This window comes from Tetranychus urticae, chromosome 3, assembly GCF_039701765.1.
Source record: "Tetranychus urticae isolate SD_2017Ah chromosome 3, NJAU_TeUrti_SD_1.0, whole genome shotgun sequence".
Taxonomy (NCBI): domain Eukaryota; kingdom Metazoa; phylum Arthropoda; class Arachnida; order Trombidiformes; family Tetranychidae; genus Tetranychus; species Tetranychus urticae.
In genome coordinates this window covers 4,221,825-4,249,701 of record NC_142960.1, presented here as the reverse complement: position 1 = coordinate 4,249,701, position 27,877 = coordinate 4,221,825, and the positions used below count along the sequence as shown (strand labels likewise).

The 27,877-nt window shown below is 31.7% G+C and overlaps 3 protein-coding genes across 3 annotated transcripts; 1 reads left to right on the top strand and 2 right to left on the bottom strand.

Annotated features, from left to right (window-relative positions):
- Window positions 1-96: 96 nt before the first annotated feature.
- LOC107370994 (uncharacterized) lies at window positions 97-1,709 on the bottom strand. Its single transcript, XM_015938941.3, has 2 exons — window positions 685-1,709; window positions 97-496 (listed from the first exon to the last, which is right to left on the bottom strand). The coding sequence occupies exons 1-2, from the start codon at window positions 1,707-1,709 to the stop codon at window positions 97-99; spliced, it is 1,425 nt and encodes a 474-aa protein (XP_015794427.3).
- Window positions 1,710-11,886: 10,177 nt separating this feature from the next.
- Window positions 11,887-13,972, bottom strand: LOC107370972 (uncharacterized). The gene is made up of 2 exons (XM_015938920.3): window positions 12,841-13,972; window positions 11,887-12,632 (listed from the first exon to the last, which is right to left on the bottom strand). Exons 1-2 carry the CDS (start codon window positions 13,839-13,841, stop codon window positions 12,077-12,079), a joined length of 1,557 nt encoding a protein of 518 aa, XP_015794406.2. The 5' UTR covers window positions 13,842-13,972; the 3' UTR covers window positions 11,887-12,076.
- A 2,441-nt stretch (window positions 13,973-16,413) lies between these two features.
- On the top strand, window positions 16,414-19,055 carry LOC149093200 (uncharacterized). Its single transcript, XM_089269854.1, has 2 exons — window positions 16,414-17,633; window positions 18,242-19,055. The coding sequence occupies exons 1-2, from the start codon at window positions 16,636-16,638 to the stop codon at window positions 18,825-18,827; spliced, it is 1,584 nt and encodes a 527-aa protein (XP_089125980.1). The 5' UTR covers window positions 16,414-16,635; the 3' UTR covers window positions 18,828-19,055.
- Window positions 19,056-27,877: the final 8,822 nt, after the last annotated feature.

The window sequence follows — 27,877 nt, the reverse complement described above, 5'->3', positions numbered from 1 at the left end:
AAAAACCATTTGCAATACACTAGTTTCACGGATAAGTTAATTTTTGATCAGCGCCGTCTACTACACTACCAATGGTATAGTTAAGCATCTTACTACTTATTGTAGAGGGCGCTGATCAAAAATTAACTTATCCGTGAAACTAGTGTATCCTCTCCTAGCTTTAATTCTAGCTCTAGCTCTAGCTCTCCTAGCAAAACTGAAATCCTTATCCAATAAGTAATATCTCCAAGTCTGTTGAAACTCTAAATAGCAAGTCTTACTGATTTCGTATAATATAGATTTGTTTGTCAGCAGGTAAATCTTATTGTTTGCAAGAGTTGCTTGGCATTTTAATTGAGGCGTATACCTTTTATAAATTTCGTAGTTCGGCATTGAATATTGATACCAACGTATTCCTTCAAAGCAAATCAGATCAAAAGTTTCAGCCGATTCCAAGAGTAAAGATCGATCTCCATAATGGTCTTCTAGCTCTGGCGCATCGATAAGTCCGCCACCACTAAAACACAAAGAAAATAGAAGTTAGAATTAAATAATTGATGATAAAAAATGAACTTGACTGAAGTAATAACGGTGATTGAGCATAATAATGCTGTAATATTAATGTTGTTTCTATGAATATAAATATGAAAATTAATTGTAAATAGATTGGTAAATGTCCTGCAAATTAGTAAAATCATTACTTACTATTTGGCGCTTCTAGCGATCCTTCTTTGCAATTCGTCATAAGATTCTAGCGGTGGAATCCAATTATATTTATTTTGTTTCCAGTCTATTCGAATAACTCTTCTTCCAGAATCGAAAAGAATATCAGAAACATGTTCATCATGGAAAAAATTTGAAGCAATCGACGCATCTTTCTTGATTACTTGACTAATCAGTTGGTCAAAGTTATTGTCAAGTACTTTGACTCGCAGATCTGTACTCTCCTCAAATTTTTCAATCATGACGAAACAATTTTGCTTGGCTCGATTGTAGGTACATTCACAACCGGCCTTTCGAGGAGAGCAAAGTTTTGGCTCAAAACCTGAAGATTTGAACAATTCATTTTCTTTTATTTTAGAAAAATCACCCTCGTTCAAATGGCACCATCGGATTAGTTTGAACAATCCTTTGAGATGGCACTTTCTATTATCAATCTTGAAATCGACCCATCTAATGATTGCATTGAAAACTTGAATTTCTGAATTAATCATCAGATCCAAACCACAAATATATTCAATCGTTTCAATAGGATAATATAACCAAAAAATTTTCCTAATGTTGTCATTCAGTTCAGTGAATGAGTTTGCTATCTTCAAGAAATGACGGCAAATGAAAGCAATAAGAGCACCAGAGGTCATTAACTTTGTTGTTTTGGTCACTTGAGGTAAAACAACTGGAAGATATTCAATTGTAAATTTATCACGAAAATATGTGAAACACTTTTTCGCAATCCCATCCAAACCCAAATAATCAGCCAGTTCGTACAAAGCCATTACGCTACCCATCTCGATCAAGATGATAGTATAAGCGCTTTCAACCCAATCTAAAATTATTTTGAAAGCTTGTTCATCGCAAACCAGTTCAACTTTAGATAACTTTAATTTCTTCAAATCATGGTTCAACATCTTTTCAAAATAAGGTATTTTGTAAATTAGATTTTTACTAATTCGATATTCCAATGATTGATTAACTATTGTAAGTTGGTCAGTAGTTTCAATTGAATCCATGACATGGATATCATGTTGGAACACAAAAATTTAAACTCAAAATCCTTGAAATAACTCACAATGCACAATATGTAGTTAGGCATTAGTTTATAGTACATTAGTAGATTAGTTTAATAGATGATCTTTCCCAAAGCTCACTAAAATGTCTCGATAAATGCTAAACAATCAACTACTTGTGTGCTCTTAAAAAAACGTTTTTGACTCTCTTTTGAAGAAATTTTCATAGTTGCCCTCTAGTTTACAAATATAGCTTATTAAAAAAATTTACATCGACACATTGGGTCGATGGGTTAAAGTTAAAGCTATAAACTTATCAGATATTCTTTGACCATAAGCAGATCTGTTTTGACAATTACTGATTCGACCCATTGAACTCCATTTCAGTTTTAACATTGTAACAATAGATAGCTTTTGTGAACTTGTCAATAATAATTACTTCATCTTTATTAACTTGTGAAAAGTTAAAAGATTGACTTTAACCTGATCAGCGAGAAGAAATTTAAAATCCGTCATGACCAGCCTTTCGTGCGAGTAACTGGCTCATTATTCAAGCTCTCAACGTCAACAGCACTTCTTTTGTCAAAGGTTAAGCAGAGCAATCGGCTAACAGAAAGCAGTTGTCCCATTATGCTTATGCCAAACCAAGTAGCAAATAAACTGCCAGTCAGAATGAGATAATCAAACAGGGGAAAATCAGGTTTACTCTCAGTTAAAGAATCGGGTTCAGATGTAGCCATAAAATGGATTTTTATTTGTTCATTGCCACTTGCAGTATCCTGAAGATTTGTTGTCATTTTGAATGAGTATCGAACTGAGTTACATCTTGGTTGATTCACCAGTGCTAAACAATCCTCGTAAATTTCAAGTGCTGAACTGTTTTGATTGAGATAAGGAGAGTTGAAATGCAATTTTGTGTGCTTATCTAAAGGCACTGCAGTTGCAAAGGAAAGTAATCCCGTTCGATTGAGAGAGTTGTTATTAAGACAATCTTCAAACACTTGACGTCGATCATAGTTTTTACACATTGTTTTGTACGGAGGAGGCAACAAGTTTTCCGTGTGTTTCGTGAAACGAACGCCACACGATGTTAGCTTCCCCTTATTGGTAATAGTATAAGCATGTAGACTGCTATCTTCAACCAATGCTTTTCCTGGATAAGCCAACTTCATTAACATTACTGTAGCGTTCAAACTAAAATCTAATAAATAGTTTGAATTAAACACAACGGCTTTAGACCGAGATACTCTTAGTGGTGAACCAGAAGAGTCCAAACAACGAAGCTCGAGTACCAGGTATGAAGCTGAAGCCTTTTTAGTTATCTTACATTTTCCAGTCTCTAAAGGATCTTCTGAAGATTCAGACCAATAAATTTTATTTATGAACCTTTTAACAGGAAACGAGTGCTCGGCAATGTCAGACAATGGCAATAAGTGGCCGAATGATTTGGAAAATAAAACAGAATTCGTTAAATAACCATCACAATCGTCCTTATCAGAAAACTTACGACAAATGGCATCAAAACTAGACTTATATTTTGTTCGTAAAAAGTTGAGATCAAACGCAAATTGATATGGAATCAATAATCGAACTTCTGGAATCTCAATTTCATTTGCAATATAATTTGTCACTTCTTTACGAACATCGAACCGAAGATAATTACGTGTTAACAAATAAAATTGAAAAATGAATATCACAAGACAAAAGGTTCGAATTGAAGTTTTGAATATTGTTCTCCTTTCCATGTCATTGAATTTTCACTAAGAAATCATAAAACAATCTGAGATTTTTCTGTAGATTCCAGTTGAGCAATTTGATGAAAGAAGTTTTTTTGCAATGAACATAATCATACTAAAAGAATCAGCATTTATTCAGCATCTATTAGCGCCTAATCATCATTTATGTTGCTTTCTGTAACTCATTAAATTGTTCGAGAAGAGTTTCAAATTGAAACTTTCAATTTTAACTTACATTAAAATTATTAAACACCGAAAAGCATTAAATTCAATTTGTAGTAAACACAATTGACGACATGATAAGTAGTTAAAAATTCCGTATACCTATCACCACTAAAATCTGACACTTTTCCGACTTTGACGGTTCGCCGAAAAACAGCCTGTTGATTCTTGGTGACCAAACGTAGGCCAAACAAAAATCTAACATTTTTTCTATCAATCTCAGTGAAAATGATAAGAATCGACTGAACAGTTGCTGAGCTGTGAGCCTTCAAAGTCCGACCTATTGACTGGAACACCTTGTATAATAAGTATAATAGTTTAATTGGTAATAATATGTGTTGGGTAAAATAATGATTGAATAGAAATAGAAACATTGGAATCAATATTGGAAACTAATTGATATTTAAAATTTCATAATAAGCAATCAATACTTTTCCCAACAATAATTTTTCAGAGCTTAATGATCGTAATGATTGATGAAAAAAACCTCTTTCGACAAAGAAAATTAATAACAAGACTTTTCGTCATTTTATTTTCACTCTTCAAAGTAAGAAAGGTGATCAAAGCTGTGAGGAACAAAAAAACTGTCATCGATTTTCTGATTCTGCTAATTAAGATATTTTTTCAAAAAATGTCGCAAATTTATAAATTGATATCATTGAACATTGAGACAATTGGTAAACTAATCATTACCAACAGTTTGATTATCGAACGCATTAACTAGTTAGTACGCTTATAAGTTATGCAAAGTAAGTGACTTGCAGCAAGCAATCGGCCCATTGACAACATCTTATTTGTTATTTATCCACTATCACATCTTGAGAAGTTTCATTTACTGTGAATAAATATCGAACTGAAGTGCACATTGACTGAGTCACAATCGATTTTATGGTAAATATACCATAAAATATACCATATAAATATATGTAAATATGGTAAATTTATATCATAAATATGGAGCATGAAATTGAAACAGAGACTCTAACTCTTGTAGACTTATCAAAACTAACTCTATCATCATAGAATCACTTGGAAGTGAGAAGTAAATTTTCTAAATTCATTTTATTTCTAATTCTATTCAAACTAATACTTTATTAATATTGGAAATGTTGCAATATATGAACTCAAGCTCATTTGTTAGCATGTAAATATTATTGTCCAATACAGTATTGTGAAAATTATTCTCATAGCTCTTGAAATGATTTTCAATTTCATCAATATCATTCGCCAGATATATCAATACACTTTCCTGCAGTGCAAATCAAATGAACTGAGCATCAGCTTCGAGAAGTGAACTTCCAGGAATATCATAATTCTAGATATCGTTGTGAAGACTTTCTACTGTATTGGCCAATGCTTATCTCACTATTATATGACATGCACCGAAACCTGCCAGTTAGACTAATTTTTCAATATTTTCCAAATTTGATCGATTAAGGAAAATTGAAAATCATGAAATATGCTGCTGGATGAATAGTTTAAATAAGCTATTTCAATCGACTCTAAATTACTAACAGGCGGTAGAGTGAAATATTTCCCCACCACGACCATAGACCATGAATAATTAATAATTTATTCTACACACTAAAAAGTATGAGGCTGTAAACTCGATGCAAAGATTGTTCCAGTTGAACCAGAAAAGGTCGAATTGAATTGAAATGCTTTAATAGGAGATCGGTAAATAATACAGTGAATTGAAATAATATTTATTCTTAATTTCACTTTAATCGAGGAGAATTTTGAACGAAGAAATAGTTTCTAACAAGATAATTCTGATCTAATTAATCTTATTGTAACTGAAACAAAAAGGGTAGCTTTAAGAAGTGAAATGAAAAAGAAAGTTTAGAACCATTTGAAACATTTCAATGAGTTTTTTGTACTCGTAGTATGAATAATTATGTAAAACATTGTTATTTCTTCGAATTTTCATTATGGGCCAAGCAAGTCCTCATAGTATCCAAAGATACGTATGAAAGCCGAGGTTAAAGGTAACAGCTTATTAGTTGGACCTTGGACATCAGGAAATTTACGGTTACAATTGCCGAATCGACCCATTGAACTCCATTGGTCAGTGCCGACGTTGTAACAAAAGGCATCCTTTGTGGACTTATCAATCAAAATAACTCTATCATCATTAGCTTTTCTAGAAGTTAAAAGACAGTTCTCGAAGCGCAGTCTATTGTTAAACCATTCAAGTCCGATAACTGATTTCTTGTTTGTATCAATATTCAAAATGATGAAATCGGATTCTGTCAGTAAGTAAATATTATCGTCTAAAATAGTTGCGCGGAAATTGCTAGATCCATCCGTTTGAAAATATTTCGCAATCAATTCTGCTCTTGCTGGCGAGCTTTCAACAGATGCAAAATTATCGCAAATCAACACAAACTTTTCACTAGCTTCGAAAAGGCAAACTCCATAGCAACGAAATTTATGTAGACATTTCTCATTCGGAAGGTCAAACAAATTGAGTCCCACGTCTCGATCACGTCGAAAACTTGAATTTCTGAATAAATCATCAGATCCAAAGCACAAAGGTACTCTATTGTTTCAACAGGATAACTTGAACAAACACATGTGTCGGCTATCTTCAAAAAATAGCGACAGATGAAAGCATTGAGGTGACTCGAGTTTATCAATTTAGATACTGAAGTCACTTGAGGTATAACAACAGGAAGATGTTCAATTTATAAATTATCATTGAAATAGTTGATACAATCTTGAAGCAAATCATCTTTTATCCCGAAATAGTCCAGCATGTTGTACAGATGTATTACATAATCCATCTCGATGAATATATCACCCAATTCAAGCCAATTGAGAAACGATTTTAAAGCCTTTTCATCAAAATCCAACACGACTTTGTTTTCCTTTGATTCCTTCAAATCCAGGCTCAACATCTTCTCAAAATAAGGTAAGTTGCGAATTAGTTGTTTACTAATTTTATGTTCCTTCGATCGATTAACTATTGTAAGCTGGTCATCAGTCTCCATAAAATCCATATTGGACACAAAATTAAATCAAAAACAAATTTTCTTGAGAAGCAACTTTAAGATTTTTATGATTTTTAAATGATGAACAGATTATTTGTACCAATAAGCTTGAGTGGCTCAGATAGTGTCTTTATGGGTTGAGCAGCAAACTTAAAAATATGAAAATCGTCAGAGAAAACCAGGCTTTAAATTGGTCATCTGTTTACTCGGTGGATAAAAAATTGTGGGTAGGGAAAGCACCCCCTTTAAATAGTAAGACTGAGCACATTAAACCGAGCCCCTTTTCCCTTTCTTTTTTATCCACCCAGTATATCAGCATAAAGAGTGACCGGAAAGTTTCTGGTGATTGACTTTTTCCCCTTCTAACGTTATGCACAAAGACACTGTTTGGATTGTGGTGAACGAGAAAAGGTTAGTTTGAACGATTCTGAGATTAGGCCATTTCGTCTATTCTTCCTAATATTCTCCTTTTAAGCCTTTAACCTCTAATTGAATTTAAACTTTAAATTTTTAAGATAAGATAATGAAAACTCACAGCAACTTGATTCTCTGGAAAGTATAACAGAATAATTTGTTAAATGATATCTCCTCAAGATAATTGTTGTGCTATTTAAAATGGCCTGGACAACTATTGATAATTGGCTTAAAAATATCATTAAGTCATCTGATATACTACATCAACTTGTTAGACTATTTAAATTGACTTGAATCAATTTGTGCGAAGCTTATCCTAGAAAAATCTTGCAATTGGATTTCCATTACTAATTGACTTAATTAATACAAATTGAATTGATCATTTTAGTGGTAAGTTAAGGAATGTGAACAGAAGATGGATTGTTTATGATGATGGGTTAACACTACAAAGTGAGAAAGCAAACGTTGGGAATAGTTTTACATCAATTTTCAATAGATCAAAGAGATGCCTTGAATAAAATTTTGGATAAAAATGCCCTTTCGCTATTACATTGTTATAACATTGAGTCTTTAGCTGCCCTAGTCTGCATTAAATCTAAAAAATCAAACTTGCCGATGAAAAATTAAAAAAGGTGATGGATATATGAATGATAATTTACCTCGTAAGTATTCATAATTTACATGCATAATGTACTCACAATGTTAGGAGATAATCTTGTTATTTGTAAGTCAGTTAATTAGAGTTGAAAAATATAATAAATCCAAGAGACCCAATAAATCAAAAAAGCTTTACTTTATTGTATGAATTTACGTTCCAAACAAAGGTTGATCGAGTGTGTTGATACAAATCCAAAAGTAAAAGTTTTAAGGGCACAAGATTCCTTTTGGTATTCCGCAGATTTGCTTTTACAATCAATGATTCGACCGATTGATTTCCATCTCTCAGTGCTGGCATTGAAACAGAAAATATCTTTTGTGATCTTATCAATCAAAATAACTCTATCATCATTAGCTTGCTTGGATGTTAAAATTAAGTTATCGAATTTCAATTTTTCTTTAAATCTTTGAAGTTCAATCTTTTTAAACACGAGATTACGATCAATGTCGAACTGGAAAAACTCGAGTTTATCTGTCAGCATATAAATTTTTTTATCCAAAATAGTTGCCAGGTAAGTATGTCCATTGCATTTGAATTGAGAATTAATATCTGAAATAGATGGATTCTCCCAACATCCCAACTGGTATAGTTCATTACGAACAAGAATAAACTTTTCGTTAGCATCGAGAAGTGAACCCTCATAAGTAAGATTTCTATCTACGGAATATAATTGAGTCTTTGTCGACACAAAAGGATTCTCACTGAAATGTAACAAAAATTAAATAAATAGTATTAGTTTTCAGAGTTATGAAGTAAAAGAAGCTTCTTGTTAGTTTGTACAGTAACCCATCCTAGAAACGATATGCACCAATAGATACATGTAAAGTACTTATTCATATTTTTTTAGTTTCTCCATTGCAATGTATCCACAAGAATGCAAGCAAATGGGTAATTCAGAAAGGCAAATAAGTTAATTTAAAAAATCGATTACTCACCTTTCTTGCTCTTCAAACAAACAGATGCAAAGGCATTGATTCATCTGATTGAATAACTTGGTTAATCAATGGCAACAAATCATCATCAAGTACTTTGACTCGCAAATTTTCGTCAACCAATTCTTCTATTGCGACAAAACAACCTTGTTTAGTTCTGTCGATACTGCATTTACAATTAATTATCTCAGTAGAGCATATTTCAGGTGCAACGATTTAATTAATATATTTTCTTTTATTTTCGATAAATCCTTATCTTTCAAATGGCACCAACGGACAAACTTTAACAACCCTTTAAGATGGCACTTTCTTGAACTAACCCTGAATTTCACCCATTTTTTGATTGCTTTGAAAACTTGGTTCTCTGAATGAACCATCAAATCCAAAGCATAAATGTACTGAACTGTTTCAAAAGGGTACTAACACCAATAAGTTGTGTTGACGATTTTAAAGAAATGGCGACAGATGAAAGAATTGATAGCACCAGAATTTATTAATTTGGATGTAGAAGTGACTTGAGGTATAACAACAGGAAGATGTTCGCTAGAAAAATTTGCAAAAAAATAACGAGAACGATCTTGCATTAAATGATCTTTTATCCCGAAATAGTCAGCCACGTTGCACAGATTTATAATATAATCCATCTCGATGAGGATATCACCGAATTCAATCCAATTGAGAAGCCACTTAAAAGCCTTTTCATCGAAATCCAGTTCGACTTTGTTTTCCTTTGATTCCAAACATTCATGGCTTAACATCTTTTCAAAATAAGGTATTCTACGAATTAAATTTTTACTGATGTGGTGTTCTGTGGATCGATTAACTATTGTAAGTTGGTCATCAGTCTCTAATAAATCCAAAGTGGAACAATTTATTCAAAAAATGAAATGTGTAAATAACACGTATCAATTAGTCAGATTTAACCTAAAGAATTAGTTTGATAAATGGTTTTTTTTAATTTGACATGCATTTAGTGAAGCATCAAATTAGAGCGATTGAAAGCGTTAAGAAATTTAGAGACAAGACGAGGCTCGCAAATGGTACACTAACAAAACTGACTCACTCAATGCAAACTCAGATTTTGATGAAACCTGAGCTAGTCATTTGAGCCAATCAGTGAAAGCTTTTACGTCAGCTTAATTAGAGGTGGGCGATTATTTTACAATTAGGTAATCGATTATAATCGAAAATTGTATTAAAATATCGATTAGGAAACAAAAACTAACAAAGAAACACGGTAACAGGAAAAACAAACAGTTCAATATCTAATATGCTGGATATTATTTGTTTAATTAGCTGAATACGAATTTTTCAGCCAATATGATTGTCCACCTCTAAGTTTAATTTTTTGACTAGTTATCTAAACCACTGAAATTCACTCAAGTTAGGAATTATTCGATTGCAATCACAAAATTCGTATTATATTTATAATAACGTGTAGAAGATTAGAAAAAACGATATAATCAATATCGATGTTCAGTAAAACCAAGAAATATCGATACATTCGGTCATCACTAGTTTCTACCTGCTAATATATCTCAAGTGACTTCTAAGTTGATCAACTCTGGTACTTTCATTTGCCGCTATTTGCAAAAATAATGAATATAAGCGTTTGGTTGGATTATCTTATTGAGACCATTGAATATATGGATCTCATGATTTATTCAGAAGTGCAAGTTTCCGATGCAATCATGAAATTGGTCAAATCATTGTCTGATTCTAGAAAGTTATATCTTAAAGAATTTTTAAAGTCTATTCGATGAAAGATAAAGATTTGGACAAATAAAGGACAATAAATACGTTTAATCTTCAAACCTTGAACCAAAATTATGTGGCGACAAATCTGCTTGTAGTTGCAGTATTGATCGAACCATACAGAACTATTTTATAGCCATTAAAAGATATTTCCATTTCTTTCTGTCATCCTCCCCCTTCAACCTTTAATTGAATTTAAACTTTAAATTTTCTCATGTGATAATGAAAACTCATAGCAGCTTGATTCTCTGAACTGTGTAACAAAATAATTTGTTAAATGATATCTCTCAAAGATAATTGTTTCCCGAATTAAAAATGGTTGAGATCGTTAAAAGTTGATAATTGGCTTTCAACCTCGGAAAACTTTCATTAGTTTATCTAATGCAGTTATATTACATGTAGTTGTTAGGATTAAATTGACCCAACTAATTTGTGAGAAGCTTATCCTAGAAGAATCTTGTAATTTGATTTCCATTACTGATTGGCTTTAAAAAATACAAATGCGATTGATCATTTTAAGCAAGTAATGTAAACGAAGAGATGGATTGCTATTGATGAAGGATTAACCTTACAGTGAGAATAAGTTTATCCCAGAAGAATCTTGTAATTTGATTTTAATTAATACTTACGACTAGCTTTTTAACTATACGTATTTGTTGAATCATTTCATCAACAAGCTGCAAAAGATGGACCACAAGTGTTAACCATTTAACTAGGAAAGCAAACGTTGGGATTAGTTTATGCAATATTGTATCGATTTGCAATAGAGTTCTGAATGACTTGAATCGATTTGTGGTGATGGAATTGTTTTATCCGTTGAAACTACAACTCGATAGTTTGGTTTGCTGTTCGAAGGATGATGTGATAAAGGATAAAGAGGACAATACTTCAACAGTGGATGGTGAAGATGTTGACGATGATAGTGATGGAGATAACTTTACCAACAACAATAACAATAAAATTTATCGCCACAAAATTAAAAACTAATTGTCACCAATTTGCTTGATAATCGTGCTTGCAAATGTTACTTTATGCATAAATATTTAACAGTTTTACAACAAATACTATTGAGAGTAGAGTTAAAAATGAAGACTCAAAATGATAATGAGTCGGGAGTCTTTAAGAAGAGATCAGGTACGTCGGTGCTTGAGTGTCTTGAGAAAGCTGACTGATAATAGGTTTGGGGTTGAGGTGAACAGGTTAATTAATCTTATCAATTAAAAATTGCAATGGACAAGACTATGGTTAAATTGAATCCTCCTTTCCATCATTCATCATCCAAATTCAATTTTAATTTTAAACTAATCTAAGTACTGCATTGTTGTTTTTTTAGTCTTCAGTTAAATGGACGTCAAGTGACTATAATGAAGGTAATAAGCTTTTAATAAAATGGTAAATCTGTGGGGTTGTTGAATTTATCAAACTGCTTTTTTATGAAACAGCTAACGTCGAATAATGAAGCTGTATTCGTCGTTAACAAAGTCCTTTAATGAAATAAAGTAAAAATTACGGCTCATATTCATGGTCAATTCAATTCGAATATATCGAATGAATAATAACGAGAAGAGATATAACGTTAGAAACGTTTGAATCAGATTACATGAAGCTAAGAATCAAACAAGAATATCAATACAGTGTACTCGTTTATGTCAAATTAACGTCATTTTACAGCGTTGAGATTACGTTCCAAGCAAAGGTTGATCGAATCCGTTGATACAAACCCAAAAGTAAAAGTTTTAAGAACATTAGATTCCTTTTGACCATCCGTCGGTTTACCTTTACAATCAATAATTCGCCCGATTGAACTCCATTCTTGAGTGTTTACATTGAAACAGAGAACATCTTTTGTGGTCTTATCAATCAAAAGAACTCTATCATCATTAACTTGCTTGGATGTTAAAAGTAAATTATCAAATTGCAAATTTTCTTTAAAGCTTTCAAGTTTAATCTTTTTAAACTCGAGATCACTATCAATATTGAACTGGAAAAATTCAAAATTGTGTGTCAGCATATAAATCCTGTTATCCAAAATAGTTGTCAGGTAAGTATGTCTATTATCATCAGATAATTTATTAATATCGCCAGTAGATGGATTCTTCCAACAGTTGAAATATGCCGACTCGTTACCAACAAGAATGAACTTCTCGTTGACTTCCAGAAATGAATATTCATATTCTGACATTTCACATTTATCAATCCGCACATGACATTCCCCACTGAAATGTAAAAAAATGATTTTAAAAACTATTGCTAAAGTATTCATCATTATAAAGTAGAAGAAGCTTCTCGTGAGCTTCAGACGGGTAAACCTTATTAGAAATAATATGCATCAATGTAGGTAATAAAAGTTTTCAATTTTCAAACTTAAGTACGCTTCAAAAAAATTTAAGCAATCGGATAATAATTGAATAATGGATTACTCACCTTGCTTGCTGCGCATCATGAATGCATCGATGAATTATGCGATGATACGATTTATAAGCTGAAAAATCAAACAAACGATATGTATTCTGCTTCCAATCAATTCGTATCATTTTCCTTCCAGAATCAAATGAAATATCTGAAATATGTTCATTATGAAGAATAAACAAAGGCATAGATTCATCTGGTTGCATTACTTGATTAACCAATGAGCTGAAGTCACTGTCAAATACTTTCAATCGCAAATTTTTGTCACTCAATTCTTCAATAACGACAAAACAACCTTGCTTAGTTCTGTCGATATTACAATTACAATTAGCTTTTTTACGAGAGCATAATTCTGGTTCAAGACAGGAAGATCTGAAAAATTCATTTTCTTGTATTTTCGATAAATCCTTCTCTTCCAAATGGCAGTAACGAACCAACTTTAACAGTTCCTTAAGATAACTCTTTCTAGAATCAGCCTTGAAAGTCGCCCATCTCATGATCACGTCGAAAACTTGATATTCTGAGTGAATCATCAAATCCAAAGCACAAATATATTTAATTGTTTCAACAGGATAATTTAACCAAACAGGTGTGTTCACAATTTTTGTGAAATAACGGCAAATGAAAGCATTAAGAGTACCAGAATTGATCAACTTAGATGTTGAAGTCACTTGAGGTATAATAACTGGAAGATGTTTAATTGAAAAATTATGATGCAAATATGTGAAGCAATCGTCTATCAAACAATCACTTAAACCGAAATAATCAGCCATGTTACACAAATTTACTACAAAATCCATCTCGATGAAGATGCATCCGATTTGAATCCAATTGAGAAACCTCTTAAAAGCCTTTTCATCGAAATCCAATTCGACTTTGTTTTCCTTTGATTCCTTTAAACCAAGGTTCAGCATCTTTTCAAAATAAGGCACTTTACGAATTAGTTTTTTGTTAATTCGATATTCCAATGATCGGTTAACTATTGTAAGTTGGTCATCAGTCTCTAATAAAGCCATTGTTGGACACAAAATTGAATCGAATCAAAATGTAAATTTTCTTACAAATTGTTAGAATAAAGAAAATATAAATTATTTAACAATCAACAGTTGAATAAATGATTTTTGCTGATTACTAACAAAGCAAACATTAGATGCAGCAGCCAGTAGAGACCAGTTGTTTACTAGTAACCGGTAACTTGTTGGTTTCGTTTAGAGGGAAATTTGAAAAGAAAGTAAGGATAACAATAAATTTCTAAATACATTAATAGATGGCGAGATTAATGCGTCAAAATAAGATACAATGTACACATGTAATTGTAAATAATCTGGATTATCGCACAAACGATATTTCTTTTGTCTTCAAACAATTCGGATCAACTGCCTTTGAAATGAAAGGATATGTTCTCCATAGAAAACAGAAACGGTATTGATTCATCTTTTTGAGGTATTGTTTGACTGAAGGTCGAAAATTATCGTCAAATGCTGTGATTATAAAAATTGTGTTTTTCATCCAATCTGTAACATATTACGATTTTCAAACAATTTCGCGTGGTTCGATTAAAGACACAATCACAATTACATTTGTCAGGTGATCAGCTTACAAACAAGTAAGTTGGAGTCTGAAGATTTGGGAAATTTCTTTTATTTTAATGGATCTCCATTTTCCAAATACAGAGACGTGTCAGTAATTTAGACTAAATTTTCAATGGTCCCTATTGTGAATAAGGATGAAATTTGATCGTGATTTAACACAAATTGAAATTCGATGTTTTTAGCTATTAATTAACTTAATTTTACTTTCTTTTGTAAAATATCAATCCAAAACTCGCGGAATCAGCTTGAAGCAACATTTTAGGTTAAATTCAACTGATTAAGGCAAATTGAATATCATGAATTGTGCTGATCGACGAATTGTGTGAATAAGATATTTCAACCTAGTCTAAATTACTGGCAGGTCTCTATGACACCATTTGACCAGTTTTAACAATCTTTCAAGATAGATTTTTTTGAATCAGAATTGAAATTGGCTCGTCTCATGATTGCGTCGAAACCCTGTATCTCTGAATAGATCATCAGGTTCATCTGACAAATATAATAGATTTTCAGTGGATAATTTAACCAAATAGTTGTGTATTTCCACGAAATAACGACAGATAAAGCATTGAGAACATCAGAATTGATCAACTTAGATGTTGAAGTCACTTGAGGTACAATAACGGGAAGATGTTCTTTTGATAAATAGTCATTAAAATGAGTTGCACAATCAGCTGCTCAAAATAGTCAGCGGTGATGGACAGATTTATTACATACAGTGATGTGCCAGATAATGGGAATGCCAGATAATGGGAATAATTTTTTTCAACGGTCCCTATTGAAAAAGAGTTGAATTTGATTTGGATTTGACCAAATTTTATTTAGATTTTTCCAGTTATTAATTAACTTAATTTGATTTTCTTTCGTGAAATATCAATCAAAAAACTCGAGAAAGCAGATAGCAATGATAATTTTAGACGAAATCAATCTATTAAGCAAGATTGATAATCATAGATTCGAGTGCCCGACGAATAGTGCAAATAAGCTATTTCCACCTATTCCCATTATCTGGCACATCACTGTAATCCATCTCGATGGAAATACAGTCGTGTTCAAACCAGTTGAGAAGCCAATTGATATCCTTTTCATCCAAGTCCAGTACAGCTTTGTTTTCCTTTACTTCCGATAAATCATGGCTCAACATCTTTTCAAAATAAGGTATTCTACGAATTAGTTTTTTTAGTAATACGATATTCCATCAATTGATTCATGATCATCAGTTGGTCATCAATTTCGTATGTAGCTAAGGGTGAGTTAGTTTATCGTTAGTTGAGCCATAAATTCAATAAAATTGCCAAACTTTTAATATAAAAAACTACAGTCAGTTGAGACTTGCCCTTTAACTTTAGTTTTCAATCATAATCATGATGTAATGTAATAAGGTTTACATGGTCTTTTAATAAAGTAGTGCAAATTCAGCAAATTCAATTCACAAGAAGCATTGGGTTGAATCAAAAGGCTCAGTTAACAGTCCCATTATCCCAGATAATTTTTTTGGACAAAGTCCAACAGTAGCAAATTAGAGTCTGGTAAATAGTTGATCATCGAACAGATAAAACTTTGCAGATTGCCTCAAATGATCACTTACAATCATTTGTTAGTGTTTTTGATTCTCATACTGATTTTCAAACAAATGGTAATTAAATCAATTGATCAACCATTATTAAGATGTAAACAGTTTTACTCTTGTTAATAGTTAATGATCGTAGTTTCTTTCCACTGACATTGAGAGTAAAATAAATTCCATCCACATTTACTAACTCTGATTTCGGTACATCTTCGATGGGAAAACTAAAAAATTAAAATTCAGTATATTGTATAGCTAATTAATTACTGGAAGACTCTAATTACACCTTATAAGCAGGAAGTTATTTTAATGATTGGTGAAACCAGTATAACCCGGCTCAAATAGCCGATTTCAAAATCAAATTACCAATTGAAGCTACATAGGTGGCTTCAGTATTGTACATGTATGTTACTTGTTAGTTAGCTTTAGACCAAACCAAATGCCTTACTGATTCTCTGTGTGTTTCTGTTTGTTTTCCCCAACTTCAAAAAATTTGTTTTTTGAATTAAAGTGCACCTTATCAGACAAAAAGGAAAAACCATCAAGCGAACTTCGTGAACTAATTCGTGAAATACGGTAAAATCTGCTTCTCTTGGCTGTGTAGTGTTTTAAAATAGATTTTTGTTTCTCAATTAAATCTGGTTAACTACAATGAATGTGACGGGAACGGATGATGAACTAACGATTGTTAATCGGTCAAAGGAGCATCAAATTAGTAAACAACTAATACGTAAAATACCTTATTTTGAAAAGATGTTGAATCATGATTTAAAAGAAACAAAGGAAAACAAAGTTGTACTTGACTTGGATGAAAAAGCATTCAAATCGTTCTTAATTTGGTTGAAATTCAACCATTTAATCATTGAGATGGATTCCGTAATAAACCTATGCAGTATTGCTGATTATTTCAGTTTGGAAGATAATCTCATGCAAGTTTGTATCGATTATTTCCATGATTACTTTTCAATTGAACATCTTCCTGTTGTCATACCACAAGTGTCTTCAACATCTAATTTAATAAACTCTGATTCTCTGAATATTTTCATTCGTCGTTACTTCATGAAGATAGCAAATACAACTGTTTGGTTGGATTACCCAATTGAAACAATTGTATACATTTGCAAGCTTGACCTGATGATTTATTCAGAGTATCAAGTTTACGATGCAATCATGAGATGGATCAATTTCAATGTCAATTTTAGAAAGGTCGATCTTGGCATATTGTTAAAGTTGGTCAGATGGTGTCACTTGCAGGATGAAGATTTATCTAGAATAAAGAAAAATGTATTGTTTAAATCATCAAACTTTGAATCACAGTTACCTTCTCTGATCAAAAGTGGCAGTTTTTTTACTTCCAATCGAACCAAACAGAATTATTTCATTGAAATTTATGAATTGAATGCTACAAACTTGCAAATCATAGTGCTCGACAATAATTTCATTCCAGTTATTAATAGAGTCATCAAATTGAATAAACAAATGAATTTAAACCTACTTCATGATGCACATGTCTCTGATATTTTTTTTGATTCTGGGGGACAAGGAATTCGAGTTGATTGGAAGCGCAATGACTATCGCTTACTTGATTTTGCAGTATGCAAAAATCATTTTATTAAAATTCAAAAATGCATTCATGGCGAGCAAAATGGGTAAATAATTCTTTTCAATACTACTTATTAAAATCTACTCATCTTATCCAATCATATAGACAGTGCTCAAATGAGCTTTCAAACTTTGAATTTGGATAAAGGTCGCTATAAAATCAATGATTTTAACTATAAAGGGCAAAGTTTTACCTTGTAGATTTTGGCCATATAATTCACAAATTAGTGATAATACCATATCGAATCGATTTAATCGACTTCAATTTCTTTTTAAGTGGTTCTCTGAACTATTAACCACATGACAAAAAATCGATTTCTGATCTGAAAGAAGCCGTACCTAAAAAATCAGTTAAAACGATTGAAATACTTGACAAAATAGCTGACCATTTTGTTATGTTTTGCGTCTTGTCACTGCATAAAGATATAATTTTGAAAAATTTGATTAACTTGAGTTTATTAACAAGCATTAGGAGCACCAAAAATTGAATTAAAAGTTATAAAGCTTTTACTTTTAAAAATAATTTGAGCACTTTTTAGTTACTATCGAGTCATTTTTATTTAGCTGATATCTACCATTTGACAAATTCTTTAGTCTCTATTCAAGTCTTATATCAAAATTGATTTATTAAAACTATTTTTATTTTACATTTTAGGGCAGAAAAATCTAATATAATTGGAGCCAACTCAATGTCTGGATCTTCACTTTTGGAAGTTTATGGGAAGTTCATTTTTATTGGAAATGCTGTTAATGATAATAATTTTCATTTTAATAATAATTATCAATGCTGGACAACAGCAAATATCAAACTGATTTCAGATCAATTTCTTCCAAGCCAAAGAAATTATCTCGCAACTGTTTTGGACAATAATATCTACATGTACATTTTGAAAGGTATAAATTCTGAATTCATCCAATTCAACATAAATGACGGTAAAGGAAAAATAATCGAACTTCAAAGATTCAAAGAAATGATAGATTTGAAATTCAGTAATTTACTTCTAACTTCTAACCAAGCTTATGATGATAGAGTGATTTTTGTTGACAAGTCTACAAAGGATGTCATTTGTTTCAATACCAGCACTCAAAAATGGAGTTCAACAGGTAGATTTGCCAATTGTAACCGTAAATCTACTGATAGTCAAAAAGTACCAGATAAACTGTTAACTTTTAATACAGCTTTTATAGCTACAGACTATATCAGACTTTGCTTTAAACGTAAACACGACTCATGTGATTAACAAATTTCCATAATTTTCCATACTATTATCATATTGGACTAATTTTAATCAGTGAATTTGTCAGCTTCAACAATGTAGCTTGTAAACCTACACTAAGCTAATTATGTTACAGTACATGGATATTATGCAAAGAAATATCGTGAGATGAATTTTTGAACAATTGAAAAAAGATTGAATCAAATAATCCTTAACTTTTATCATTTTTGTGTATCAACCATACATACGATTGTAATTAGAATTAATAATAAACTTAAAATGGTTAACCGATCATTAGTAAATACAATGTTAACTTAAAGTTGAAACCGAAGCTAGCCATTTGAGCCAATAAGTGAATGATTTTATTTCACTTCAGTTAAAATCTTTTGACTAGTCATCGTCTGAATCATTTAGTTTATAAAATATCCAAAAGGATTCTATTATAATACAAGTTGATTTTGAGTCAGGGTAGAGCTAAAAATTTAAACCAATGTCAATTATTTCTGTTCTAAACAGTGTATCTCTTGACTCTAGCAACTACTTTATGTTAACAGTTACTAAGTAGATGATCCAAAGAAGAGTGAACATGAGCATTTAATCATAACCATGCATAATAAGAACAACAAATGTTAAGAGAGTTTTTTTCTGTCAGCAAACGTCGAATTGCAATGTCAAAGCTTATTGATTCAATAAGCTGAATTATATTTACCACGCCTTTTGTGGATTTATCAAGTAAGATAACTTTATCATCATAGGCTTGACTGAAAGTTATATGAAATATGTAAAATTCAAGAAGTACTTCAGGAATCATGCGCAAAGTTTTTACTATGTTAATGTAATAAACTCATCATGGAGTCAGCTTTTCGATTAAAATGATTTTCAGATTTCGATTTTTAACTGGTAATAGCGAAACAGAACGATTTCGTGATCTTCTCAATCAAATGGGTAGATGTTTCCTAATGAAAGCTCACGAGTTAACAGTATTGAGTGCGATTGAGTGTTCAAAGTCTTTGAATGATTATTTCAAAAGAAACCAAATCATTGAGTTGCATTTACGTCTGAAGCAAAGTTTATGATGTCGCCTGATATGAAACCTGAGGTGAAACTTATCACCTTAGTTTTCTTTCGGTAACCAAAAAAGTCTAATATTTGTCCACTTGAACTCCATTTTTTAGTGTTGCCATTAAAACAATAAAAATTTTTTTCAGATTCATCAAACAAAAAGACCCGATCATCATTAGCATGCTTTGATGTTAAATGTAATCTATCCAAGAACCAACTATTATTATTGCATCTCGGAAGTTAAATCTTCTTAAACTTGCCATCGCGATCAATACCAAGTTTGATAAATTCAAGGTCTTTATCAACATGTAAATTTTTTATACAAAATTTTGGATGCTCTTGTAAAGAAATGTTATGCATTAAAGCAAGTATCATTTTTTAAAGATTTAATAGAAAGAAAAATTTAAATCTGATAAAATTTATCAATGTTAAATGAATCCAGTGCTTCTAATCCAGTGATTTATATGATACCATAATTTTAATGAGGCGAACAAAGTCTTATAATATCCATCGATAGAAATGCTGAGGTGAACGTTAACAGCTTACATGATTTCTTCTGTTCATTAGAGTCGGGATAAATTATATGATTGATTGAACTCCATTCTCTAGTGTTGACATTGAAACAGCGAGCATCTTTTGTATGCGTATCAATCAAAATAACTCTATCATCATTAGCTTGCTTGGAAGTTAGAATGAAATCACATCTAGGTTGGTAACCATGTATGTACCTATTGATGGGTGTACATAAAGTCATATATTCTTTGAAATAGATATCAAACTGTAATAATTCAAGTTTTTGAGTCAACAGGTAAATATTATCATTCAGAACAGTAGCAAACAATATGTATTCGGGATGATAAAATTTGTAGTCGAGAAAAATTCCATTTCCTTCGTTATTGTGTTGCGGCCAGTACCACGACCTGTGGCTATAATCAATAAATATAAATCTTTCATTGGCTTCCATAAAACGACGGGAACTTCTATTTTGAGACCTAATTGGAAACAATTTGAGGAATAATAATAATGAAGAGCGCAAGTTCGAATTGATTTCAGAAAATTGTTTTTTACTGAATCAAAAAAAGTACGAAATCAACGAGCTATTATAAACCGAGACTTTCAAAAAAACATCTAGACCACTATTATTGAGATTTAAAAAAATTCAGTGTTAGGATTGAGTTGACAAAATCGAAGATTTTTTCATACTCGTGTCCTCTAACAATGAATGCAAGTACCAATAGAATCGAACCTTATACCGTTCAGTTTTCTATTGCATTGTTTTTGTTCTTATTGCTAGAAATCAACTATCCTCAGGATGGCGGCACTTAAAAATTAATTCAAATGTGACCGTTTTGTTATCTTAAGCTACTGAATTAAAAACAGAATAAATTACCCACCTATCATTTTCAAAAAGGCACTTATAGATTTTTGCCAAATAAAGTTCGGGAGGGAAAAAGTCTTCGTAAGTATTCCGATTCCAATCAACTCGAATAATCCTTTCAACACCGTAAAATATATCAGAAATATGGTCATCATGTAAAATATGTGAACGCATACTAAACATGAAATATGAGCATGTTTCGCAGGGTTTAACTATGCGACTGAACATTGGCAGAAGATTATTGTCAAGTACTTTTATTCGCAGGGCTTTATCATCCAATTCCTCAATCATAATGAAATAATTTTGATCAGTTCGGTCGAGGCCACAGTCACAATTGACCTTTGAAGAACAATTTATTGGTTTGAAATCTGAAGACTTAACAAATTCATTTTCTTCAACTTTAGATAAATCTTTAGCTTCCAAATGGCACCATCTGACTAAATTTAACAATCTTTCAAGATAACGCTTTCTAGCGTCCGATTTGAAATTGATCCATCTTATAATTGCATCGAAAACTTGGATTTCTGAGTAAATCATCAAGTCCATTTTACAAAAGTATTCGATAATATCAACGGGATAACCCAACCAAACAGTTGTGTTGGCTATTTTTGAGAAATAACGACATAAGAAGGCATTTAAAGTACCAGAATTGATCAATTTAGATGTTGAAGTCACTTGAGGTAAAACAATTGGAAGATTTTCAATTGTAAAATTATCATGAAAGTAAGTTTCTAAGTAATAATCAAAATCCCTTAAATGTATAATTTCAAAATTATCAAACATTTCGAACATATCTATCACGGTTTTCATCTCGAAGAAGATATAACCGAGTTCAAGCCAATCCAGAAATGTTTCAAATGTCTGTTCATCAAAATCCAATTCAATTTTGTTTTCCTTTGATTCCAATACACCATGGCTCAGCATCTTTTTAAAATAAGGTATTTCAAGAATTAGTTTTTTACTGATTCGATGTTCCTTTGATCGATTCACTATTGTTAGTTGGTCATCAGTTTCTGTTAAATCCATACTTGATGCACAATTTTTAATTGGGATAATTTTTCAGTTACAAAATACAATGAAAATTGAGCACAACCTAAAAGATTTGTAAGATGAACGAGAAACTTGAAAAAAGCGAATTAGTCGTCATATAAGTAACAAGATTTCACACTGGTAAATTTGGGTTTATTTATAAAATGTTTAGATAATTGAATAAATTCTTGATCTGTAAGATTTTCACATTGTGAATTTAACGACACTAATGGTAAATGGCTGACAATGTGAGAGATTCTTGCTAGCAATCGAGAGATTGTAAGAATCGAGGTGGAGCCGAGAGGGAAGCGAATGTCGATTTAATCGATTTTGATCGATTGAAGCATAGTATACGCTCTTACCATGAGTAAATCCGATTATGATTACTGCAACGATTTTGTTTGATAAACATTAATCGATCAAAGTAATATCTTCTGGTCAAGTTTTACTCTTCTGAAAATTGATTTGATCATTTAATTGCAGTGAAAATTATTAATGATTTCACCAGCGTGAAAGCTTTGATCAGTGTAATGCTATTCAGACTAGTGAATAATGATGAAATGACCTGTTGATTTAATGCTTCCGAGTTGATTAATTTGATTGTTTAACAACTCAGTTTTGATCTGCTGTAATTTCTGGTTAATAATTGATCATGGTAGCTGATTGACTCTCAATTGTACTAATTTGTTTGCATTTATGTCTATATAATCCTTTCATTACCTAAATCTTAAGCGCTACCTCTTTCTGAAAGGCATTATCACTAGATGGAGACTGAGAAACAAAAGTTGCTTTAACCGGGTACTCGACAGTAGGCTGCTATCCTCAATTAATGCTCTTTCTGGATAAAACAGCTTCATTAACATTACTGAATCATTCAAATGGAAATTTAATATAAATTTTGCGTTGAAAACAATGGCTCTAGATCGAGATACTTTCAGGGGTAAGCAGACGAGTCTAAACGACGAAGCACGAGTAGCAGATATGAAGCTTTTATTTATCTAACATTTTCCGGTCTCTAAAGGATCTTCTGAAGATTCAGGCCAATTTTTATTTATGAATCTTATAAATGGATATGGGAGCTCGGCGATATCAAAAAATGTCAAAAAAGGGATAAAAAATAAGGAAATCCAATCTTTTTTAATTTTTTTACTTTGCGAGCAAAGTTTGATCAGTACGAGTACAAATTTAAAAGTACTAATCTAATGTAATGAGCAACTCATCTGATTTCCTGATGCAATGACTCAACTGATTTCGATTTTCGACTGGTGTTAGCGAAACAGACCATTTTTTGCAGTCTTATCGATCAAATGTTTATATGCTTATTGCTTATGCTGAATTTACGTCTCAAGCAAAGTTGATGATGTCGACTGGTATGAAAGCTGAGGTGAAACTTAATACCTTTTTTTTCTTTCGGTAACCAAAAAAGTCTAATATTTGTCCACTTGAACTCCATTGTTTAGTGTTGACATTGAACGAATAAAATTTTTTTTCAGGTTCATCAAACAAAAAGACCCGATCATCATTAGTTTGCTTTGATGTTAAATGTAATCTATCCAAGAACCAACTATTATTTTTGATTTTCTGAATTTGAAAAATCTCAAACTCGCAATCGTGATCTATGTCAAATTCGATAAACGAAAAATCATCTATTAACATGTAAATTATGTTATCCAAAACAGTTTCTATGTGATAAGTGCGCGAATATTCAGGCGTGGAGTCCATAAATTTTTCAGCAGTTGGTTTTGCCAAACAGTAGAATGAATTTGCGTCTTTACTGATCAGAATAAGCTTGTCTTTAGTCTCTAAAAGTGTACGTCCAAATGTAATATAGTATTTACTGAATGGCACTTTCGACATTAAGCTTTCTTCTCTGAAATGTAAAAGAACAATGTTTTGAGAATTATTATTGCAGATAAAAAATGAAAGACGTTAACAAAATCGATACTCTGAATGAGCAACATAGAAATGACTGTGATAATAAAGGTTGCTACATTTAAGTGATTCGAAGTCGATCATTTGATTATGAAAATTAGACTAATTAATTGCTTACTTGGTGGAATCTATTGAAATATATTTAAGAAGTTTACAATAATAGGCTCGGAAATCAAGCCAACGATATTTATCATGCTTCCAATCGATTCGAATAGTTTTATTTTCAGAATGCGGTCGTGAATAAGATATGTCAGAAATATGTTCATCATGTATAATGTGTCCTGGCAGCGATTGGTCGAATTTTAGTATTCGATAAAACAACGGTTGCAAATCATTGGCAAGTACTATGATACGCATATCATAATAGCCATCAGACCTGGTGCGCCCATATTTTTCAATCATAACAAAGTATTCTTGCTCAGTTCGATTGTAATAGTTACAATCACAAGAAACTTTGTCATTGGAACAAAACTTTAGGTTAAATTCTAAAGATTTAAACAGTTCATTTTCTTTGATTTTAGATAAATCTTCATCCTTTAAATGGCACCATCTTACCAACTTCAACAATACTTCGACAAATTTCTTTCTAGAGTCCCACTCGAAATCAGCCCATCTCATGATTACTTCGAAAACTTGCATTTCTGAATGAACCATCAAGTCAAGCTTGCAAATGTACTCGATTGTTTCAAAAGGATATTTCAACCATACATTTGCGTTTGCTATCTTCATGAAATATCGACAGATGAAAGCATTGAGAGATGTTGAATTGATCAATTTAGATGTTGATGTCACTTGAGGTATAACAACGGGAAGATGAGCAATTGTAAACTCATCATGAAAGTAATCAACACATTTAGCTATGTAAGAATCCGGCAGTCCAAAATAATCGAAAATGTCGCAAAGCGCTATTACATAATCCATTTTGAAGAAGCCTTTACCAATTTTTATCCAATCAAAAATCGCTTCTATAGCCTTTTCATCAAAATCCAGTACAATTTTGTTTTCTTTTGATTCCTTTAAATCATGGCTTAACATCTTTTCAAAATAAGGTATTTTACAAGTTAATTTATCTTTACAGATACGATATTCCCTTGATCGATTCACGATTGTCAGTTGATCGTCAATTTTCAAATTATCCATAGTTGAGTCACAAATAACAAATTCAAAAATAAAAACTTTTTTCATACTTTTGTTAATAATTTTAAGTTAACAACTTGTAAGTCTTAAGACTTAACAGTTAAGTCAGTTACATTAACTTTCCCTGTCTGCAAGATGCCAACAAATCTACAAATTAAAAAATCAAAATCAAAAATCCTGAGTTAGGAAAATTGGGCGAGCCCATTCAGTGTAGCGAATAGGCAATCAGTGTACGCGCACTCTCAATTCAGTTTTATGACATGCTTTTTAAATTAATGACCGTTAACTATTAAAATGAATGTACTGAAAACTTTATAAAAAATTGCTTGCAAATGTGATGGAAAAAGCCAGTCCCCAGAAAACTGAGTCTTCGAGTCAATTTAGAGCGCTATTAAGTTCATGAAGGTTTCAGTTAATGCTATCAAACTAGTTTTCTGACTTTCTTCGTGAGTTGGGTTAGGTTAGGCTTTGAGCCAGGTTTAAGCAAGTTCTAATGATGTTTAAAGGAAGAAAAGAAGTGAAAGTTAAGTTTTTTTTGTACTCCTTTTGACCATCAACAGAGGAATAGGATACCATTTGACCCTTGGACTTCACTTTAGTATTGACGTCGAAACTAACATAATCTCTTGTGAATCTATCAATCAGGATAATTTTGTCACCAGCTGGACTTGAGGTCAACAGTGTATCGAGAAATTCGAATCACTCATCCCATAAGGGATAGCTCCAAGTCCGACTAAGCATTTCATAAGAAATAGTGATAAATAGCTCGTATAATATAGCTTTGTTTGACAGCAAGTAAATCTTATTGTTCAAAATAGTTGCTTCGCAATTGTAAAGAGTCGTAAACCTTTTATAAAACTCGTGGATTGGCATTGAAAACGATGCAAACGTTGTCCTTCAAAGCAAACCATATCAAAAGTTTCAGTCGATTCCAAGAGTAAAAAACGATCTGCAGTATCCTCTCCTAGCTCTAATTTCTCGTCGAGCTCGCCTCCACTAAAAAACATAAGAAAATACGTTAAATTAAATATTTGATAAAAAATGAATTTGACTGAAGTCACAATCGGCCTTTCGAGGAGAGCAAAATTTTGGCTCAAAACCTGAAGATTTGAACACTTCATTTTATTTTATTTTAGATAAATCTTTATCATCTAAATGGCACCATCGGACTAATTTCAGCAATCTTTCAAGATGACACTTTCTCAAATTCAAAGCGGAACAGACCCATCTCATGATTGCATCGAAAACTTGTATCTCTGATTCAATCATCAGATCCATAGCACAAATATGTTCAATTATTTCAATAGGATAAAAAAGTTTTCTTAGTGTAGCGATTCACTTTAGAGTATGAGTTTGCTATCTTTAGGAAATAACGACAAATGAAAGCACTAATAGCACTGGAGCTTAAGAAGTTTGTTGTTTTAGTCATTGTAGATATAGCAATGGGAAGATATTCAATTGTAAACTTATTATGAAAATAGGTAACACAGTCTTTGGAAATTGAATCCAGACCCAAGTAATCAGCCAACTCGAACAAATCAAATACAAAACTCATCTCTATCAAGATAATTGTATAATCGCGTTCAACCCAATCGAGAATTATTTGGAAAGCTTGTTCATCGAAATCCAGTATAACTTTGTTTTCCTTTGATTCCAATAATTCATGCCTCAACATCTTTTCAAAGTAAGGTATTTTACGAATTATTTACTGATGCGATGTTCGCTTAATCGATTCACAATTGTGAGTTGATTATCAGTTTTGAATGCATCCATTATTTTATCACCAATTTAAATACAAACTCAAAAGTAAATTTTATGAAAACAGATTACAGTGCAAATCAATTGTTTGAATAAAACAGATGATTCAGTTTGAACCAGACTGTATAATACAATGGAGTTTCACGTCTTCATTAATGTCTTTTGGTGGCTTGCACACATTTTAATTGAAAAACGCCATCTCCTGTTAATTAATGAACTTTAGGTTAGTCAGTTTACCCAGTGTATCTTTACAGTGTTAGAGGCCAAGAAACTACAAAAATTTGAAAATGTTAGTTAACTTTACTCTTTACTAAAAACTCTCAATAGTTTAATTGGTTAAATTGTTTAACATGATTTGTAAAAAGATGCCTCTTCTTAAGAAAATCGTTTCTTAATTGAAAATGATTGGGATTGAAATCTCTCAAACAACCATAAGCAGTTATTTTACATTTACTTGTGAAAATCCTAGAAGAATCTTGTGATTTGATTTCTTTACTTATTAGCTTTTAAGTGATAAATGAATAAGCAAAATAAATAAACAAATAAAGGAATCACAAGTGTTCATACAAGTATCAATTTACCGGCTTTTTACCACCACATCCACCACTTATTCAATCTCTTTTCAATCAACTTTTTTCAGCGTATTGTCCAAATCTAACACATCAACCTTATCAACCAAGTCAAACATCATCACTTTTTAATGAGACTTCTCAACAAATTTTCAACCACATTTGCAACTTTTTTTCATAAGATTTTCATCAGCCAAATACACCAAATT

What these genes read in the sequence shown, in the direction of transcription:
- LOC107370972 (XM_015938920.3), bottom strand. Translation starts at nt 13,841, where the DNA reads ATGGCTTTATTAGAGACTGATGACCAACTTACAATAGTTAACCGATCA. An exon ending in CATGATGCGCAGCAAGCAAG is followed by an intron (nt 12,633 to 12,840) that starts GTGAGTAATCCA and finishes TTTACATTTCAG; the next exon opens with TGGGGAATGTCATGTGCGGA.
- LOC107370994 (XM_015938941.3), bottom strand. Translation starts at nt 1,709, where the DNA reads ATGGATTCAATTGAAACTACTGACCAACTTACAATAGTTAATCAATCA. An exon ending in ATCGCTAGAAGCGCCAAATA is followed by an intron (nt 497 to 684) that starts GTAAGTAATGAT and finishes TTTGTGTTTTAG; the next exon opens with TGGTGGCGGACTTATCGATG.
- LOC149093200 (XM_089269854.1), top strand. Translation starts at nt 16,636, where the DNA reads ATGAATGTGACGGGAACGGATGATGAACTAACGATTGTTAATCGGTCA. An exon ending in ATTCATGGCGAGCAAAATGG is followed by an intron (nt 17,634 to 18,241) that starts GTAAATAATTCT and finishes TTTACATTTTAG; the next exon opens with GGCAGAAAAATCTAATATAA.